Source organism: Sturnira hondurensis, unplaced genomic scaffold (assembly GCF_014824575.4).
Source record: "Sturnira hondurensis isolate 20B ecotype Veracruz unplaced genomic scaffold, ASM1482457v3 Scaffold0023357, whole genome shotgun sequence".
Lineage (NCBI taxonomy): Eukaryota > Metazoa > Chordata > Mammalia > Chiroptera > Phyllostomidae > Sturnira > Sturnira hondurensis.
Window position 1 is genome coordinate 234,043 of NW_028095988.1, and position 21,001 is coordinate 255,043.

General features: G+C 36.5%; 1 protein-coding gene across 6 annotated transcripts in view; it reads left to right on the forward strand.

Annotated features, from left to right (window-relative positions):
* ACAP2 (ArfGAP with coiled-coil, ankyrin repeat and PH domains 2) overlaps positions 1–21,001 on the forward strand; it is a 143,186-nt gene that overhangs the window by 79,559 nt on the left and 42,626 nt on the right. For 4 of the 6 annotated variants that reach the window (XM_037037658.1, XM_037037662.1, XM_037037660.1 and 1 more), the window contains exons 8-11: positions 87–182; positions 11,133–11,207; positions 12,923–12,934; positions 15,886–15,998. In XM_037037658.1, coding sequence (XP_036893553.1) covers positions 87–182; positions 11,133–11,207; positions 12,923–12,934; positions 15,886–15,998 — 296 coding nt within the window. The remainder of the gene's footprint in view (positions 1–86; positions 183–11,132; positions 11,208–12,922; positions 12,935–15,885; positions 15,999–21,001) is intronic. The other 2 variants (XM_037037659.1, XM_037037661.1) reach the window with 1 other exon arrangement.

Consider the following 21,001-nt stretch of genomic DNA (forward strand, 5'->3'; position numbering starts at 1 on the left):
ACGTAGGTAAGATAAGGATTTTTAAGAATTTTCGGATGTTTATTGAAGAATTTATTTTAAAATGCTAATCTTTTTTTTCCTATTAGATGCTATCCTTTATGTATGCCCATTTGGCCTTCTTTCATCAAGGATATGATCTATTTAGTGAACTTGGGCCCTACATGAAGGATCTTGGTGCACAGGTATACCTTTTGTTTCTGTGTTATACCCTGATATCTATATTTTTAAAATTTGAGATTTAATTGACAAATGACATATTACTTTCAGATATTCAATATAATGATTTCACACTCACGTACACACATACACACAAATGATCACCATTAAGTTTAATTAACATCCATCACCCCATATAGTTTTATTTTTTTTCCTGGTGATGAGAACTTTTTAAGATCTATTCCCATATCAACTTTAAATATACAATACAGTATTATTAACTGTAGTCACCATGCTGTATATTACATCCACAAGACTTAATTATTTTATAACTGGAAGTTTTGTTTTGTTTCATTTATTTTGTTTAGTTTGAATTCTACATATAGGTGAGAGCATATGGTATTTATTTTTCTGTCTGACTTATTTCATTTAGAATAATGTCCGCAAGCCCTATCCATGTCCTAAAAGGCAGGATCTCCCCCTTTTTTTAATGGTTGGAGAATATTCCATTGTGTGTATATGCCACATTTTTTACTCACTTAATCTGTTGATGGGGACTTAAGTTGTGTCCATGTCTTGGCTGTTGTATATAATGCTACAGTGAACATGGGGGTGCAGGCATATTTTTTAGTTAGTATCTTTGTTTTCTTTGGATACATACCTAGAAGTGGAATATCCGGAACATGTATGGGGTAGTTCTTTTTTATTTTATGTGGAACCATCATGTTGTTTTGGGTAGTGGCTACATCAGTTTACATTCTCACCAACAGTGCCCAAGGGTTCTGTTCTCACCACATTCTGGCCAACCTTTATTATCTCTTGCTTTTTTGTTAATAGTCATTCCAACAAGCATGAGGGGATACTCTCATTGTGGTTTTGACTTGCATTTCCCTGATTATTAGTGACATTGCATACCTTTCTTTGGCCATCTGAATGTCTTCTGTGGAAAACATCTCTGTTTAGATCCTTTGACAGCTTTAAATCCCTGTTTTTGTTTTTTGTTTTTGCTATTGAATTGTATGCATTCTTTATATATTTGGGGCATTAACTTCTTACATGATACAGGATTTGCAGATATTTCCTGACATTTGAAAAGTTGAATTTTCATTTTATTGATGGTTTCCTTTGCTGCGCAAAAGCTTTTTAGTTTGATGCAGTCCCACTTGTTTATTTTTGCTTTTGTTGCCTTTGCTCTGATATTTGTATTTTTTCTTTTTTTAATTATTTTTCAAGTACAGTTTTCTGTCTTTTACTCCCATCTCAGCCCAAGCCCCCCCGTGTTCCCCACCTTCCTCCCCTATCCACCCCCCTTAATTGTTGTCCATGTGTCCTTTATACTAGTTCCTGTAAATCCTTCCCATTTTGTCCCTGAAATTCCCTCCCCTCTCCCCTTTGGGGTGTTTTCCTTTGGGGTTGGTTTCCAGTTTCAGTCCCTTGTGGTCTGAGAAAATGCTTGGTATGATTTCAATTTTCTTGAATTTGTTGAGGCTCATTGTGTACTGTCATGTGGTCTATCTTTGAAAATGTTCCACGTGCATTTGAAAAGAATATGTATTTAGCTTCTTTGGGGTGAAGGGCTCTATATATATTAGTTAAGTCCATTTCATCTAGGGCATTGTTCAATGCCACAATATCTTTGTTGATATTTTGTTTGGAAGATCTGTCCATTTTTGACAGTGGGGTGTTAAAATCCCCTGCTATAATTGTGTTGCTGTCAATATCTTTCTTGAAATCCTCTAAGATTTTCTTTATATATTTGGGTGTTCCTATGTTGGGTGCATATATATTTACGATGTTAATGTCTTGGTGGTGGATTCTTCCCTTGAGTTTTATGAAGTGACCTTCTGGGTCTCTCTTTATGGCCCTTTTTTTTTGAAGTCTATTTTGTCTGATATTAGAATTGCTACTCCAGCTTTTTTTTACTTGTCCATTTGCTTGGAAAATTTGTTTCCAGCCCTTCACTTTCAGTCTGTGATGGTCTTTTGTCCTGAGGTGGGTCTCTTGTAGGCAGCATATGTGTGGGTCATACTTTCTTGATACCTGTGTTTTAAAAGAAATTTAGCAAATTGGGCAAAATGGAGGTGTAGGTAAACACAGCTCACCTCCTTGCACAACCACATCAAATTTATAAGTGAACTATAGAACAACCATCATTCAGAACCACCAGAAATAGAACTGAATGGACGTGCTACAACTATAGAATTCAAGAAGAAACTACAATGTGACTAGGAGGGGTGGAAACACAAAATAGGTTGATATCATACCCATGTGTGGCAGATCAAAATTGGGAGCAATATCTAAGGAGTGAAGGGTCCCAGCCCCACACGGGCCCACCATTCCAGGGTTCCATTGTCAGGAAGAAAATTTATCATAACTTCTAGCTACGAAAACCAGTGGGGATTGAGGCTGTGGAAGACAGAAACTGCTGGACTCTGTGGCACATCTTATTCAAGGGCCCATACACAGACTTACTAGACTCTCTCCCCCTGTACTGCAACATGGGGGCAGTAGATTGAAAGGCATCAGAGACATATGGAGAAGAACTTGATTGTCCCAACACCAGGATGAAAGCTGAGGTGTGGGGGTGGGTGTCTCCTAGACAGAAGTGCTGGCACAGGCCACTGTTCCTTTTCTGAGCTCTCTACCCACAGAGCCACAGAGCTGGCAGGCATGAGCCATATCTGAGATTTTATCAACCTGGCTCACACTCTTTGCCTTGCCCTGGTGGTTCCTAGAGGCCGTGCATCACCAAACTATTTAGCCCACCCAGGCTGTTTCCAGTGGCTTTTCTATTTGAATTGCTTGTCTTGGCCAGTGCTTCACATTCTCCTAAATTCTGGAAAACAAGAAGCATCGGCTTTAGTGAGTTCCCTACCCCTCACTAAGTTGTCCCAAGCTGGGCACTAGCAGCAGCTGGCCTCGGTTCACAGCTTGGCCTCGCCTGAGCACCAGCAAGCCCAGCACAAGTAGCTGCCAAATGCAGATCATTTTTATGTTATTCTGTGTGACCCTGGACAGAATACAGGTGGTGGTGGCTGACCTTGGATGTGCCAACAGCAACCAAAGCTCAACTACAACAGGAGGGTGTACACTACCCATACAGTGGGTGCACCTTGAGTACCCAGCTTGGGTAATGGGGGAAACTGTGCCACTGTACCCCACAGGATACCTACTAAATTATACCACTCTACCAAGCCTAGGAGACATAGCAGATCTACCTAATATGAAGAAATAAATACAGGGAGGCTGCCAAAATTAGGAAATAAAAAACATAGCTCAGATAAAACAGATCAAAACTCCAAAATAAGAACTAAACGAAATGGAGACAAATAAGCTACTAAATGCAGAGTTCAAAACATTGGTTATAAGAATGCTCATTGAAAGCCCTGGCTGGTGTAGCTCAGTGGATTGAGCGCGGGCCTGCAAACCAGACAATCGTGGTTCGATTCCCAGTCAGGGCACATGCCTGGGTTGCAGGCCAGTTCCCGGGAGGGGCCAGTTCCCAGCCGGGAATGCACGAGAAGTAACCATACCATACATTGATGTTTCTCTTCCTCTTTCCTTCCCTTCCCCTCTAAAGATAAATAAATAAAATATTGAAAAAAAAAAAGAATGCTCATTGAACTTAGTGAAAACCTCAATAGCATAAAAAAGGACTGAAATCCATATAAAAACCAGTCAGAAATGAAGAATATACTAATTAAAATAAAGAACAATTTACAGGGAATCAACAGTAGAGGGAATGAAGCTGAGAATCAAATCAGTGACTTGGAATGTAAGGATGAAAAAAAGACACCCAATCAGAACAGGAAGAAGAGAAAAGAACCTAAATCAATGAGGCTGGTGTAAGGAACTTCTGAAGCAACTTCAAGTGTACCAACATTTGCATCATGGGCATGCCAGAAGGAGAAGAGAGAGAAAGAAGTTAGAAACATATTTCAAAAAATGACAACAGAATACTTCCCTGACTTGATAAAGGAAATATACAAGTTCAGGAAGTACAGAGTCCCAAACAAGGTGAACCCAAAGAGGCCACCCCGTAATTAAGACACTTCATAATTAAAATGCCAAAGGTTAAAGACAGAGAATCTTAAAAGCAGCAAGAGAAAAGCAGTTAGTTACCTACATGGGAACCCCATAAGACAGTCAACTACTCAAAAGTAACTTCACAGGCCAGAAGGGATTGGCAAGAAATATTCAAAGTGATGAAGGCAAGAACTTAAAACCAAGATTACTCTACAAGCAAAACTATCAGAGATCTGTAGTAGTTTAATCAATAAAATATAATTAAAAAAACAAATTTAGAATGTTGGGAATCTAATATTTGCTTATTTAATGAAGTTTGGTGCAACAGCAGATTTGTGTATTGGGTAAATGCAGCCAAAAATGAGATTAAAGTTAGAAGTATTATAGGAGACTTCTGCCAAGATGGAGGCGTAGGTGGAAACACTGTGCCTTCTCCCATAACCAAGTTTGAATACAACAAAAGTTTTGGAGAACTAGGACACACCCAAAGGCCAGAAAACGGAATTATACGGAAGTCCGACAGCTACGAACCGTTCAACGGGGACGATAAGAGAGGCGGTGCCAGCAGCGGAGCTGGGTCAGGCAGGACAGATCCCCTGACCTGGGTGCTGGGTGCATGGGCAGCCCGGAACTGGTCGGGGTGCAGGGCAGACTGGCCAGGGTCGCACATTCGCGCACAGTGAGACGGACCACGCAGGCCCCAGGGGTCGAACCCAGTGGTGGAGGGCTGACAGCGGTGGCACGCTCGCGTGCAGTGGAGTGAAGCACGTGGGCCTGGTGATGGTGGTGGCTGCGGTGCCAGTGGGGGTTGCGGCAGCAGGCGGCAGAGGGAAGCCTTTGTCCCTCTTTGACCCCGCCCCCACATACAACGTCACAACCCAGCGACTTAGTTGCCCTGCTCTAGGGAACACTTTAGGGCTCCGATCCTGCTACGGAACAGGCACGAACAGCCCAAAAGATGGTGCAAGAAGAACTCAAAGTCCCAGAGCCAATAACTCTAAGCGACCGAAAAATTGCCAGCCTCTCAGAAGCACAATTCAAGACACTATTTATCAGGATGCTCACAGAATTGGTTGATTACAGTCACAAATAGAGGAACATATGAAGGCTAAACTAATTGAAATGAAGGGAGATGTCCAGGAAACCAATAGCGATGGAAAGGAAACTGGGACTCAAATCAATGGAATGGACCAGAAGGAAGAACGAAACATCCAACCAGAAAGGAATGAAGAAATGAGAATTCAAAACAATGAGGAGAGGCTTAGGAACCTCCAGGACATCTTTAAACGTTCCAACATCCAGATTATAGGGGTACCAGAAGGGGGAAAGAAACAGCCATGAGTGGAAAACTTATTTGAACAAATAATAAAGGAGAACTTCCCCAGTCTGGCAAACGAAATAGACTTCCAGGAAATCCAGGAAGCTCAGAGAGTCCCAGAGAAGTTGGATCCAAGAAGGAACACACCAAGGCACATCATAATTACATTAGCCAAGACTAAAAATGAAGGAGAGAATCCTAGAAGCAGCAAGAGATAAGGGGACAGTCACCTACAAAGGAGTACCCATCAGACTGTCAGTGGATTTCTCAAACGAGACCTTACAGGCAAGAAGGGGCTGGAAAGAAGTATTCCAAGTCATGAAATCCAAAGACCTACAGCCAAGATTGCTTTATCCAGCAAAACTTTCATTTAGAATGGAAGGACAGATAAAGTGCTTCTCAGATAAGGTCAAGTTCAAGGAGTTCATCATCACCAAGCCCTTATTATATGAAATGCTAAAGGGACTTATATAAGAAAAAGAAGATGAAAAATATGAACAGTGAAAGGACAGCAAACTCACAGTTATTAACAACCACAGCTAAAACAAAAGCAAACCAAGAGGACAGCTAGATCAGGAGTGGAACCATAGAATTGAAGAACACATGGAGGGTTAGCAACAGGGGAGTGGGAGGAGGAGAAGGGGAGAGAAGGTACAGAAAATAGCATAGACGGTGGGGAGAAAATAGATAGGGGGGAGGGGAAGAATAGTGGGGGAAATATAGAACCTAAAGAAATTGAGACACGTGGTTATAAACTAAGGGGGGGAGAATAGTGGGGGAGGGAGTGTGCAGGTAGAGGAGAATGAAGGGGGGGAATAGAACATCTATAATGGTATAATCAATAAAATATATTAATAAAATAAAATAAAAAATAAAAAAAAAAGAAGTATTATAGATAGTATATGAGAGTACTGAAAAGGAGAACTTAAAAATAAAGTGTCTGTTTTATAATATACATAACTTGATTTATTTTTCTTACACTTGGAAAATTGAGTTATTGTCTTAATTGGTTTTTCATTTCATATAGCTCTTTGTTTTCAAAAATTTTGTATTTTACTTTTTTAAATAATAAAATGTTAGAAACTTAAGATTATAGAACTTTTGTGAAATTTCTCATTTTATACAAACATGCATGTGTGTGAGTTTACATAATTTAAGAATATTATATAGAAATTTCACTATGTTCAAATTATTTTAGATATCTAATCAGAACTCTGTATTAGATTTGTTCTTGGACATTCTTTTTTTGTTGATTGGTGAGCTCTCTGGATTGAATAGTATCAATTTTTAGGTGATTTTTTTCCCAAATGGTTTAGGTTCCTTTTCGAGGAGAGGGAATTAAGGATGAAAACTAGAGTTTAGGGAAATGGGAGAAAGGTAATAGTGAAATGAGAATTTTATTCACTGACCAAAAATAAATATGGTGCATGCTTGTATGTATTGGGAGGGTATGAGAAAAAGATGGTATACAGGGCATAAGCTATGAATTACAGAGATACTGTGTTCTGCTTCTACAGAACTTAATTTACCAGAAGAAACCAAGGTACCAGACTATTATTCTCTGTGCTGAGTACCTTCTCTGGGTATATAAATTGGGATTAGATTTGTTTGTATGCGATAGAAAACTGGAAATAGCAGTAGCTTCAACAAGATAGAATTTTATTTTTCATATGTAGAGTCAAAGGCCTAATATGGTTGGTGGTCACTTGGTCTGCAGAGAAACTAACCTAATATATCTTAGATTCTACCTCATGGTTCAGAGCAGCCGATCAAGCTTTTATCATCATTCTAGAGTTCCTTCTAACAGAAAGAAGGGAAGGGGAAAGATGCATTCCCTTTCTTTGGGGGTATTTCCTGGAAGTTGTACACTTCTCTGTCACACTAGGTGCAAGGAAAGCTGGGAAAGATAGACTTAAATCATATGACATACTAGAATTTGGGAGTTCTGTTGTTAAGACATAAGGAGAGAAAAATAGATATTGGTAGCTATCTCTATCACATAGTGGAGGATCAAAGTGTTAAAGGAATACAGGGTGGGGCAAAAGTAAATTTTCAGTTGTGAGTATATGAGAGTTTATTCTTGTATTATTATTTATTAATTGTTCTATTTTCCATAGGAACAACTGTGAACCTACTTTTGCCTTACCTTGTATATAGATAGGATATCTAACCTAGACTTGGGAGGATATAACGCCTAGGTTTTCCCCACATCTTATCAAATATTAGATTGTACCTTCATCTTAAGTATAATTTATTTTTAAAAATGAGTTGGATTATAGTTGTCTACTTAAAATAATTGTTTGTTTTATATTGTTATCCAAGTAGAAAAAAATAATAATAATTGTTTGTTTTAGGTATCTATTAATTTCAGTTTTGTCATCTTCCCCTTCCCACATCTCAAATAATTTTGTAGGTTCTTGAAAAACATCTAAGTCCTGATACCTGTAGTGCCTAGTGGATAATATGGCCTGGTTGGAGGTGACCAGATAGGATATTCTTTTCCTAATTCAGTTATGAGATAATGGCATCTGGAACTGGGGTCATGGCTGTATGGATGGACTCAGATGGATGTGAGGGGTATTTAAGATACAACCAATTTGAGGGTGGTGGGACATAATGAGTTCAGGCTTAAATGTGTTGATTTTTGAGGATAGGAATGTCTAAGTGGATATACCTGGAGCTCAAGGGAAAGATATAGACTAAAGGAGTTAATAGCATATAGTTGCTAATTGCAACCAGTGAGAGCTAATAGATACCTCAGAGTCATGTAGCTACTTTTTTAGAAATGTAAGTGCCCAAACACCATGCCTAAAAATTTGGTTTCATAAGTTAAAGTCAATGTCTACTAGTATAGACTAAAAAGAGAATTTGGCTTGGGACAGGGTCCTAAGAATGACCAATTTTTAAGAGATTGCTAGGTAAGAAGACTTCCATGAGAACAAAATGAGAGAGAAGATAGAGTGTCTTGAAAAGGAGAGGGTGTTATCAGTACAAATACTGGAGAGAATCATCTCTAGGACTGAGAACTATCTATTGGGTTTAGCGGCAAGAGCGTTGAAGGTCCTAGCAGCAGGAATTCAAATTCCTAATTTAGATTTAGAAAGCTAAATTACAATGGGTAGAGATGAAAGTAAAATTGGCAAGTAAAGAACAGGAAAGAATTTTCAAGAAACTATATTGTGAAGGAAAGAAAGAGAAGGTGGTAGCTAGAAAGCAATATGAGCTGGAAGGTTTTATTTAAAGTAGTATGATTTACACAAATTTAAAAGCAGAAGGGAATGACAAAAGTTGAAAAGCAGAAAGAGGTGATAGGAGTGGACGGCATTCAGAACACAGGTAGATGATCGGGGTGCCTGTCTACTTAGAGGAACCTGTTAAACTCATAACGTCCAACACTAATAGAAACATGGGGTACCTCCTGCTATACTCCAGACTCTCTGTTCCTAATATGTTCCCTGGCATCTAGGAGACAAAGCTGCTGGTCTTCACCGTTCCCCAACTCATACCTCAACTTTCCTCTAAGTTGAAAAATATTTTTTCTTATACTTCTCCACAGATTGGAAAGGGAATTTCCCCCCTTACTGCTGCAATAGCAGTGGGGTGGAATGCAGAAGAGGAATTTGGATTTGACAGGCAGAAAAACATCTGTATGGAAGGTATATGCCTTCAAGTTTATAAATATTAGGTTGAATCTTGGGGACTGCCTTGTTCTGCACTTTAATCTGAATGGATGAATATTTATGTGCCATTCAATTATAGGCTATAGAACTGTGGTCCGAGGATTATTTCACTTACTCAGTATAAGAAGCTATTGAGTTCAAACATTTTCCTAGTGCAGCATGTACCAGCATTGCTGTTAAATTACTGTTACATATCACTAAGATATATATGTATTAGATCCTAAAGTGGGGTGGCGTAGTTACCATCTAAATCAAATCGTTTATAATAGTGATAGTTCTGTTTCAGTGTGTTTTCTGTTGGTTCTTTGTAACTATCCAGTGATATTAAGAATCTGTGCCCAGCATTATTGTTCTGTAGGGGGAAAAAAGCACAAAGCATATCATTTGTAACAGTAAATAAAAGATGAAACGATTTGCAAGAAGGTCCTTTTTCAATTCAATTTTTAAAGGATATTAGTTAGAACTTTGTACATTTAATACTTTATCTTCCATATTCCTATTGATATTTATATTTTTATTTATTCACTTACCACACGTTAATCAGAAGTGATGGGGACTCAAAGGTGAAATGACATTTATCAGTCTAGAAGAGTAGAACCATATAGTGGAGCACTGTATAACCCAGTTTGTTTGTTATTCTAGTTCAAAAAGCCAGCGAATTTGTCATAGTACTGGAAATCAGATACTTATCTTGATGGAAGATCATCTTTTATGGTGGAAAAGTGAGAAATGGGATTTTATGACTTACTGAGTTTTCTAAGCTTTTAAAAAAACCTAAAAATTGGAGATTTTCTCTAAAACACTAATTTGAAAGTATAAACGCACCTCCATGTTCATAGCAGCATTGTTTACAAAGCCAAGATCTGAAGACAGCCCAAGTGCTCAGTAGATGAGGGGACAAAAAGGCTGCAGTACATTCACACAGTGGAATTCTATGTGGCTATGAAAAAGAAGGAAATCTTACCTTTTGGAACAGCATAGATGGACCTGGAGATTTTATACTAAATGAAATAAGCCAGTCAGAGAAAGGCAAATACCATACGATCTCATTCATATGCGGAATCTGCTGAACAAAATAGAAACAGAGACATGGATACATGGAACAAACTGACAGCTGTCAAACGAAAGGGGAGAGGAAGCCTCTGAATGAAAGAAGTTGAAGGAATTAGACAAAGAACATATATAGATAACCTAGAGACACAGACAACGGTGGGGTGATGGCCGGAGGGAAGGGAGAATTGAGGCTGGGAGGAGGGGAGCAAAGGACAACAATAAAATTTTTTTTTTAATTTTTTTAAGTTGGTAATTTTATAGCCTGGTTTTACAAATGACTGCTATTATAATTTGTTTGCTTTCTCTTTTATCCAGTGAATTATTTTTATACCTTTTAGATTTACTTATAATATTAGAAAGCCAGCTTGAAAACAGGAAGTATCTTGAATGATCAGAGGAAGTCTTATCACTCTTAGTTGCTGCTTTTTGCTGTTGCAGGAAAAAGAATCACCAGTGTATTTTCTTTCCATCTTTGATTGTAACTACCAGAATTGCTGAGTGAGTCAGCAGGCGACTTAAGATGGATTCATTTTCCTTATTCAAGGAGTGAATGTGTTATCACTGCCATGTCCTTGACATGGCCTCCTATCATATTTGTTTGAAACTTGACTGTTCTTAGAAACATTTTCCCTAGAGATGTTAACTTAGAGCCATTTAAAGGGGATTTATTACCATAAAACAAAATAAAACAAACTTTAAGTTATAGCCAAAATGCCTTTTTAAAAATTATTTTATTGTTGTTGAATTACAGTTGTCAGTATTTTCTCCCTACTCCTCCCCCGCACTCCCTCCAAGCCCATCTCCCTCCCTAAATTGACTTTTTGCGACTCTGATTTTTTTAAAATAAGCATACTCGTTTTTTTACATCTACATAATTTTCTAATTTTCTCCCTTTCTAGTTGGATCAACTGGTTGTGGATGCAGCAAAAGAAAAAAGAGAGATGGAACAAAAACATTCCACCATTCAACAAAAGGTAGCTGAGGGGGAAAGTTAAAGGAGATTAATTTCCATTTTACACAATTTTTTTATTGTTGGGTTCAGCAAGATACCATTGTGTTTGAACACATACTTTGAGTTGGTTTAATAATTAAATTGTGTATGTGAATTCCTCCTTTTTGTGAAAAGTAAAATATTTTTCAGATGTTTAAGCATTTGGTTTTATTATTCATTTACATCAAAAATATTTGAAAGCCATGCTCTTGAACCAGTTTATAAAAATGGCAATCTGTTAGGGACTTAATTCATTTAAAAGTGGCACTTGGTTAGAATTTAAAACACTATTTATAGTTTCAGTTACGATATTACCAACCCCTGTAAAAGAGTGTGTGTTGCAGTGGGGGGGGGGGGGGGGGGGGGGGGGGTTGGGATGGGGATTGTGGGCAGAGTAGGTAGAGGTGGGGAACACCTTAGCATAACTGTGTGTTTGGTATTACGGACTTTCCATCTGTAAGCACTGTAGCACTGTCCGTCTCATGTGATGCTGAAATTTCACTTGCATATCTTGTTAATTTGCCTAAGGTTGAACTGATATTGAAGTATATATTTTACTCTCACCTGAGGATATGTTTATTGATTTTGGAGAGAGAGGAAGGGGTGGGGGAGAGAGAGAGAGAGAGAGAGACCCATCCATGTGAGAAAGAAACATCAATCAGTTGCCTCCTGTATGCTCCCCAACCGGGGATCAAACCCAAAACCTAGCTAGGTATGTGCCCTGACGGGGAATCAAACCCACAACCTTTTGGTGTACTGAAGATGATGCTTCAGTCAGCTGAGCTACCCAGCCAAGGCAAAAATATACTTTTAAATGTGAAACCAGTTTTTTTATCTTATGTAGTCAATGACATTTTTATGTAGTTATCTGAAAACAAAAGGAGAGAATTAGAGGCAGAGTGTAATAATACGAGTATATGACAAGATGCTTTCTAGCATGTCACGGCAGTTGCCTTGATTAGTCATTTTCCCAGGGCGAGTTTATTGATTACATGCATGATATACTGATCTCTGAGATTTTCCTGGATGTGGGAAACTCAATTTCAGAATTTGTAGTAGTAGGGGACTATGTTTGTACTTATCCCTAAAGGGGAAAAAAATGCCTTTCAGCATTACTTTTAGAAATCTCTTCCCTTGGTATTGAGCAATCAAATCAACTTTTGCTAGGTTTATTTAGAATTTGAAATACTAGTAAACTATATCTGACATAGAACATGTCAGTGGAAAAAAACGAAAATGAAATGAGTAATAAAAATAAGGAAAATTTATTGGTGATGAGTTATTAATACTCAAAGAGAAACATACCACATTATCTTTAAATTTGTTACTTCTAGCTGTAGTAAGACTTACTGCATGTTTTATTTTTTTTTAAGGTTAAAATACTTTTGACTGGATAACTTGTTTTAATGACATTACCATGGAAAAATTGTCCAAAATTTGTGATCATTTCTACTTAAAACAAGATCATGATATTTGTTGAAACATGACTGTTTGCTTAAACTGAATTACTTGGTTAATATTATGTATCTTTTAATGTCTTTCCCTATTTTATATATATAGTTCAAAACTAGTAGATTATTAAATCTAAAATTTATTTATTTGATTTTAAGTAATAGTCAATAACTGTTTTCCTTTAAAGAAAGTAATGTTATTTGTGCTCATTATGTATACTTACCTTTTTTTAAATGCTGACACAAGGCTGCATTACAGGTAACAAAAAAAAAGGGTGGGGAAGGGAGATCCAGTCAACTAATTAAGGGAAAGTATGTCTATTTACAACTATTTTTCAAAATGTTATATCATTCCCAGCAGGTAGCACTGTGTGAGAATTTCCCTTGCTACTTGCCAACTCATTGTACTATGAGAGTTTTTAATCTTTTGCCTATTTTGGTGGGTAGATATTGACATCTGATTATAGTTTTAATGTATGCATTAGTCAGAAATAGCTCGAGTACCTTCTCCTATGTCTTGTTTCGTTTGGATATCCTGTTTGTGAAACGTCTGTTAGCCATTTTCCCATTTTTCTGTTAGGTTGCCTGTTAATCAGGTTCTCCATATGTTCTGAATATAAACTCCCTGTTGGGGTATATGTGTTTTTTATTTAATAAAAAACACATATACCTTTGATGGTTTTGTGTGTGTATATCTTTTTGCATCTTGTTTAGTAAATCCTTCCCCACCCAAAATCATGAAGATACATCTGCTCTTTAATCTAAATGTTTATACATTTTTATAAATTTTATGTTTCAGTCTAGAATCCATCTGTGATTGGGTATTTGTGTGTGGTGTGTGATGTGAGGTAGAGATCCGATTTCCTTTCATTATCACATTGGTAGCTAATCAGATATTTAAAAGTTTATTCTTTCCTACTACTCTGTGTTTTGTCTTCTGTTAAAGATCACATTTTCATACATGTGAGGTTGGCTTCAGGCTCTCTATTTTGCTTCACTGTCTTTTTGTCTTTATTATGCCAGTACTATGCTAGATTAATTATTTTAACTTTATACTACATCTTTTATCTGACTAAGCAAAGCCTTCTACCCTCTTTTCTAATCTTTTGTTATATTTATTCCTAGAAACTTGTAAATGTTACCTTTAAATTTTTATCACAGCTTACCTTTGTCATATATTAGAATAAAATTGACTTTTCTGTATTGATTTTACAACCAGTAATCTTGTTACAGTCTTTTAAACACTAATTTGTCTCGGGATTCTTTGTGTACATCTTTGGATGTTCTCTGAACAAAGTCATATCATCTACAAATAATGATAGTCATTTTTCTTCCTTTCCAGTCCTTTGCATTTTATTTGTTACCTTGCTGGCTTGGACTGTCAATATAGTCTTGAATTGATGTGGTAATGATGGTCCTTCTTGTCTTACTTGCAATTTCAAAAGGAAAAATTTCTATTACATTCCCTTTTTTGGGCCAGCCTTACTCTCTGTTCCCTAGACTCCACACCAAAGCTTCACATCCTTCTGATAAATCAGCTGTCTTTAAGGTGAAAGCTAGCTTCCTTGCTCTGCTTACCTGCTTGGCTTCCAATTTTCACTAAATCCTTTGCCTTTGAGTATTCCATTCTAATTTGCCAGTACATCATTGTATTTAAATTCTAATATATATATCATCCAACATTATTAATTCCTTTCATTATAAAATCATATAATCTATCACATTTTAAGTACTATAAAATATTGTTTTGATATTAATAGTAATTAAATTAAATACATAATTTATCTCAAGAAATATAGTTGAAAATTAGAAGAACATTTACAAATGCACTACATTTTCAATGAAGTGTTGTTTGATGTTTTAAGTAGCATGAGAGTTATTTAAAAAACTGCTGATGCTGCAAGTGAAACTTAGAATGTTGCCAAACTCAATTATATATATTGCTGACTTAATCCTGTCTGCATAATTAAATAAATTATAGCTTCAAATAAATTTTAAGTGAGAGAATTTAAGTTTCTCTTTTTTTTTTCCAAAGAAAAAGTAGGAAGAAATGTGACAATTCATTTACAGATTGTGTTTCATTTGGTCATTTTAGATTATCGTGACTTTTTAATGGTTAAATTTTGGAACATGTACGGAAAGTTTTTGTTTTTAATTCTGACTTTAGTCTACTTCCTTTTTGCATCTTTGTAGACTCTTAGCTTTGGAAGGCCCTCAGGTGATTCTCACCCTGCCGCACCCTCAGTGCCGCACCTCTCTGTCCAGTGGTCTTGGCACGTGTTCATTCACAGATCATTCAGCCTGTGTAAAGGTCTTTCTCAAGACAGAATTTTACTCCCTAATAAATCATATTTTAATCACTGATCATTGTTCCAGAGTAATTTTGAAATTTTCTGAGACTGATTTTTAAAATTTTAAATTTGAAGACAGCATGTGAGTCTTGCAATTTTACTAGACTACTTTGAAAGTTTATCAGGAAATATTTTAAAGATGGGACTACTGATTTCAAAATTTCATGAATCCTTGGAATAAAATTGAATTTAAATTGCATTCAAGTGAAAATTAAAATGATTAGAATGATAGAAGGTTATGAATAGAAAAAAGTGAGCTCAGCATGCCCACTTCAAACTGTGCCTTTCCTTTGCAATGCTAAATTTTGTCTTAAGAAAAAATGACTATTTTATTTCACTACTTCCAAATAATGGAGTTATTACTTCTATCAGATTAAAAACTACGATAATTGTCATATATTTACAAAGCAGTGGTAATCCAATTTAAAAATATCCATATTCCTCTTTTTAATTGTTAGCACATATATTACCATAAAATATTAGGAAAAAATGAAGACATTTTAAAGATAATACCTTGTATAATATTTAGTTACTCTTTTTGTCTATTTCTATTCATATTATTTTGTACTTTTAATCACAGTACCTATACAATTTATATAATCATTCTTTTTTAGAGTACATCCCAGTAATCATCTGTTTTTATATTACTGCACAATAGTCCACTGAATTGAAATACTTTAATATGTTGAAACATTCTTCTATTATTGAATATTTAAGTTTACCTCCTTCTTTTGAATATTGTTGATGTAACCGTCTTAATGCAGTTTTTTCTACCATTCAAGCCGTTTTTCTAGGATAAATTTGTTATCTAGGCAACTTAGTCAAGTGATACAATTTTTTTATGTATTATTTTGTCTAGGATTTCTCCAGTGATGATTCTAAGTTAGAATATAATGTAGATGCTGCGAATGGCATTGTAATGGAGGGATATCTGTTCAAACGAGCCAGCAATGCCTTCAAAACTTGGAACAGGTAATATATTTCAAATACTAGACTAAATCTTTCTATATTTTCAGTTTTCTGACTTTTCCTATAATTTGGCAACTCTTTCCTTCATAATTCTCTAAATGTACAGTCCAGAGTAATTTTCCTGAAACCAGTTCACTAAATACAAGATGCCCTTCTAGGAAAGGGAACTGCCCCTAAAAAGCAAGTGAAAATGACAACACTAATTCTAAATTCTAAAATTTAAGCCAAGTTTAAACCAGGAAGCAAGAAGGATTTTTATAGTGACTGGTCTATGCTCACTGGACCATTATAATAAGTAAATGTTGAATTTGAGCCACTCTTCATATGTTAGGAAATAGATCTGATTACAAATTATGTGTTGAATTCATAATGGTTAAATAAGCCGAGTAAACTACCCCCCTTGCATTCCTGTCCTGTATGATGTTTGTGTACTTTTTTACTTAGCGTTTGTTTATGAATTTTAAGCCAGGTGATTCTGATCTTTGCAATAATTTTTATTAACCAGGAGTTTTAAGGAAATGGGGTTGTTCTTATGTGAAGTCTGTGTGGTAGCTGGTGCTCCTCTATTCTAAATTTGATAGCTACCAAAACCTGAATTTTTTTGCTGAAATTATTTTTATAAAATATTCAGTAAATTCTGCTAAATGAATGAGTGTATAAAATATTTTATTGTCTTTTTCCATGTATTAACATACTTAAGGGTTGTCTCAGGATCATCCTCCTGAATAAAAGTGATTGGTCTTTTATTCAAGAATGCCTGTCTTTTTGCAATAAATAAACAAAGCCCTAAGTTGGGTACCATCCCACAAAATGAAAGGTCAGGTTTGGTCCCCAGTGAGGGTGCATGCGAGAGGCAACCTCTCAATTTCTTTTTACATTGATATTTCTCTCCCTCTCTTCCTCCTTCCCTTCCCTTCTCTCTAAAAATAAATAAATAAGTAAGTAAAATTTTAAAAAGTAGAACGATGTTGTAATAATTGAGAGTAATACTGGGTTCTAGTTCATTGATTTTTCTGTTATATTATTCATTGACTATATATTTTAATTGCTATTTGAACAAGATATGTATTCACTTCATGGTAGAGATGATGTTCTTTTTTTAAAATGTACATTAACAAAATAATTAGAATTTCCTTGGTAAGTTTAGTATACACTTTTTGTTTAAATGGAGACAATAATGCTTGAATATTTAATATATTGAAATGGGTTCCTAGTGTACTTGCCTTGATTTCTTGGTGATGAGGTTATATAGACAAAAAATTCAAATTTGAGCATTTCCCTAGTATCTGGTATTATCAAATGTTTAAATGGTACATGGTGTGTTTTATTTGAAATAATTTTTCTTTACCTTAGAATGAATATGAACTAGAAAGAATGATGATTGTATATGATTTTAAGCCTGAGTTATGTACAACTTTAAAAATAATGTATGCATATAGAAGGACCAACTAACATGGTCTGGTTAGAAATAATGTTATTAGCTATTATAAAGTTAAAATGAAAAATTAAAACTCTGTTTTCTAAGCTGTAAAAACTAAATTATCTTTCTAGCCTTTCCTGGCAAATTTCCATAGCCAGAGAAGGGAATTAAAGTATAAAATAGTATGATTATTAAATTTTTATAATAAAGATATTAGTCAACACAGTTTCATGAGGTAATGTTAGAATTCTTAACTTTCAGATTTCAAAACATACTTAAACTTTAACACAGTGAAAATATAGTAAATCCATGGAAACTATAGCATTATGTTAAGAATGAAATGAGCTTTCATGGAACACTCCAGTGAGAAATGATCTCAGGCTTCAAAATAAAGCATAATGTTAAAGAAAATTTGCATTGCCATTTAAGACAGTAGAAAACATGAATTCTGAGTTAAGCATGGACCTTTTCATTTTTTATTATTTGTTTCATAAATTCTATTAATTAGCATAGATACTGAAGTGTAACTAAAATCAAGCAGGGAATAACTGTTAAATTCTCAATTCTAGATATGTTACCTTTCACTTGGAAAGTGAAAAAAATAGTATCTTTAGAAATGAGACTGCTTTACAAAGGACATGCTGTCTATATGTAATGGGATGACACTTATTGATTCAACATCCTAACTGTTGGTGAAGAAATGGAGGTGCTGAGAGATGGTTGTTCATTCAAGGTCACACGGCTGGTTCATGGCAAAATTGAGGCCCAAAATCTAGCATTATTTTAAAACTTGATATGGAAATTTCAATTAATCTATATTTTGATTAAACAAGATATTTCAGTTATTAAAAATATTTTAGAAGCTATTTTTAAAAACCTTCCTAGTCCATTTGCATTGTTAGGAAATATAATTAATATTAATTAATTAGCAAATTCATTTCATTTTCATGTACTTTTAAAGAACATTTTGATGAAAATACTTGTAAAAAGCAGACTTGTAGGAATAGAACATACAAACATTATGTAAAACTCTTTCACAAATAGGAAGCAAAAATGAAACCTTGTAACAGAAGTGTTAAATATTTTCCAAGTTACAGGCCGGTAACTATAAAAGGGAAAGGAAAGAAAAAGTAGTCTATTAAATATTATTTAGAATTTTCTTTACTTTTTAATTTAAAAATGTTGGAATGTATCTAAATTTGTTACATGAAGTTTATAAAAAATGGAATTTCTGGAAATAATTGCAAATACTTTTTCTTTACCTCTATATGACTTGAGTATCAGACCTACATCTCAAATTAGTTCTCAGTCTAGCTTGATTTAATATAGTCTACTAGCTTCTGAATAAAGACTGTGTATTAGACTTCCAGCCAAGATGGAGGTGTAGGTAGACACACTGTGCCTCCTCGCACAACTAAAATAAGGACAACAAAAATTTAGAAACAAAAAACAACCAGAACTGACAGAAAATTGAGCTGTACAGAAGTCGGACAACCAAGGAGTTAAAACACACACATTCATCCAGACCCGTAGGAGGGGCACAATCCAGTGGTCTGGTGGAGAGGGGTCGCAGCAAAAAAAGTAGTGGCTTGTGGATCCTGGGCACACAGGTGACTGCTGGCAGACCCAGCAAGGCATGCAAGGTGGCTGGCTGACCGGGTGGTAAAACATTCACATGTGCAGATAAGCTAGGAGAAACTGGGAAATGAGATAGACCGAGCAACCTAGGCCTCTGATGGGGGGAAATAAAGCCTCAAAACACTGATTGAAAACACCTGTGGGGGTTGAGGTGCTGGAAGAGTCTCCCAGCCTCACAGGAGAGTTTGTTGGAGAGACCCACAGGGTCCTACACAAGCCTACCCACATGGAAATCAGCACCAGAGGGCCAAGTTTGCTTGGGGGAAGTGGGGAAAGTGACTGAAATCCATCCAGCAGAGAGCAGAGCAAGCGCCGTTGTTCCCTCTCTGACCCCTGCCCTGTAGGAGGCCATTCTGTGTGGCATGGGCCCAGCCCCTAGTGGCAAACATTTACTGCAAAGTAACTTCCTAAAATTCATGCTGAATCTTCCAAGGATGAGTGTAACCGGTTCAACCACTTTTCCCTTTGCATTTGCAAATATCCCTCTTCTGTGATATGATTAGTGGCATCGGCTCCTTTGTTTTCTGTAAAAGGTAACCACCTAAAGCAACCTGTGCATATAGTAAATGAGGACCATCATGTAATGTGCTGAGAAACCCAATAAAGGCTGGTCACAACAAGGGCCACAGCTTTTGCTCCCCTTGAGAGAAAAAGCCATGCAGTCCCTTTTCCTCCACCAGACTCGGTACTGCGTGTGAATGTCTCATTTCATCCATAATGACTTGGACACTGTGGGCTGGTGTCTGCATCACTGCTCTACATACAGTGTCACAACCCAGTGACTGGGTTGTCCCACCCTTGTGAACACCTAAGGCTCTGCCTCTTACTAAGTAACAGGCACAACAATACAAAAAATAAAAAAGGCCCAAATGGAGTGACAGATCAAAGCTCCAGAACAAATACAACTAAACAAAAAAGAGAGAGCCAACCTATCAGATGCACAGTTCAAAGCACTGGTGATCAGGATGCTCACAGAACTGGTTGGTTTTAGCCACAAATTAGAGGAACATATGAAGGCTAAACTGATTGAAATGAAGGGAAATGCACAGGGAACCAATAGTGATGGAAAGGAAACTGGGACTCAAGTCAATGGAGTGGAACAGAAGGAAGAAAGCAACAACCAAACAGAAAAGAAGGAAGAAATAAGAATTTTAAAAAATGAGGAGAGGCTTAGGATCCTCCAGGACATCTTTAAATGTTCCAATCTGAATTATAGGGGTGCCAGAATGAGAAGAGGAAGAGCAAAAGTGGAAAAGTTATTTGAACAAATAATAAAGGAGAACTTCCCCAATCTGGCAAAGGAAATAGACTTCCAGGAAGTCCAGGAAGCTCCGTGAGTCCCAAAGAAGTTGGACCCAAGACGGAACACACCAAGGCACATCATAATTACATTAGCCAAGATTAAATGAAGGAGAGAATTCTAGAAGCAGCAAGAGATAAGGGGACAGTCACCTACAAAGGAGTTCCCATCAGACTGTCAGCTGATTTCTCAAAAGAGACCTTACAGGCAGGAAGGGGCTGGAAAGAAGTATTCCAAGTCATGAAATCCAAAGACGTACAGCCAAGATTGCTCTATCCAGCAAAGCTTTCATTTAGGATGGAGGGCAGATAAAGTGCTTCTCAGCTAAGGCCAAGTTCAAGGAGTCACCAAGCCCTTATTATATGAAATGTTAAAGGGACTTATCTAAGAAAAAGAAGTTAAGAAACGTGTATAGTACAATGACAGCGAACTCACAATTATTAACAACCACACTTAAAAATAAAAACAAACTGAGCAAACAACTAGAACAGGAACAGAACCACAGAAATGGAGATCACATGGAGTGTTAGCAACAGGAGAGTGGGAGGAGGAGAGGGGGGGGAAAAGGTACAGAGAAAAAGTAGCATAGATGGTAGGCAGAAAATAGACGGGGAGGGCAAGGGCAGTGTGGGAAATGTAGAAGCTAAA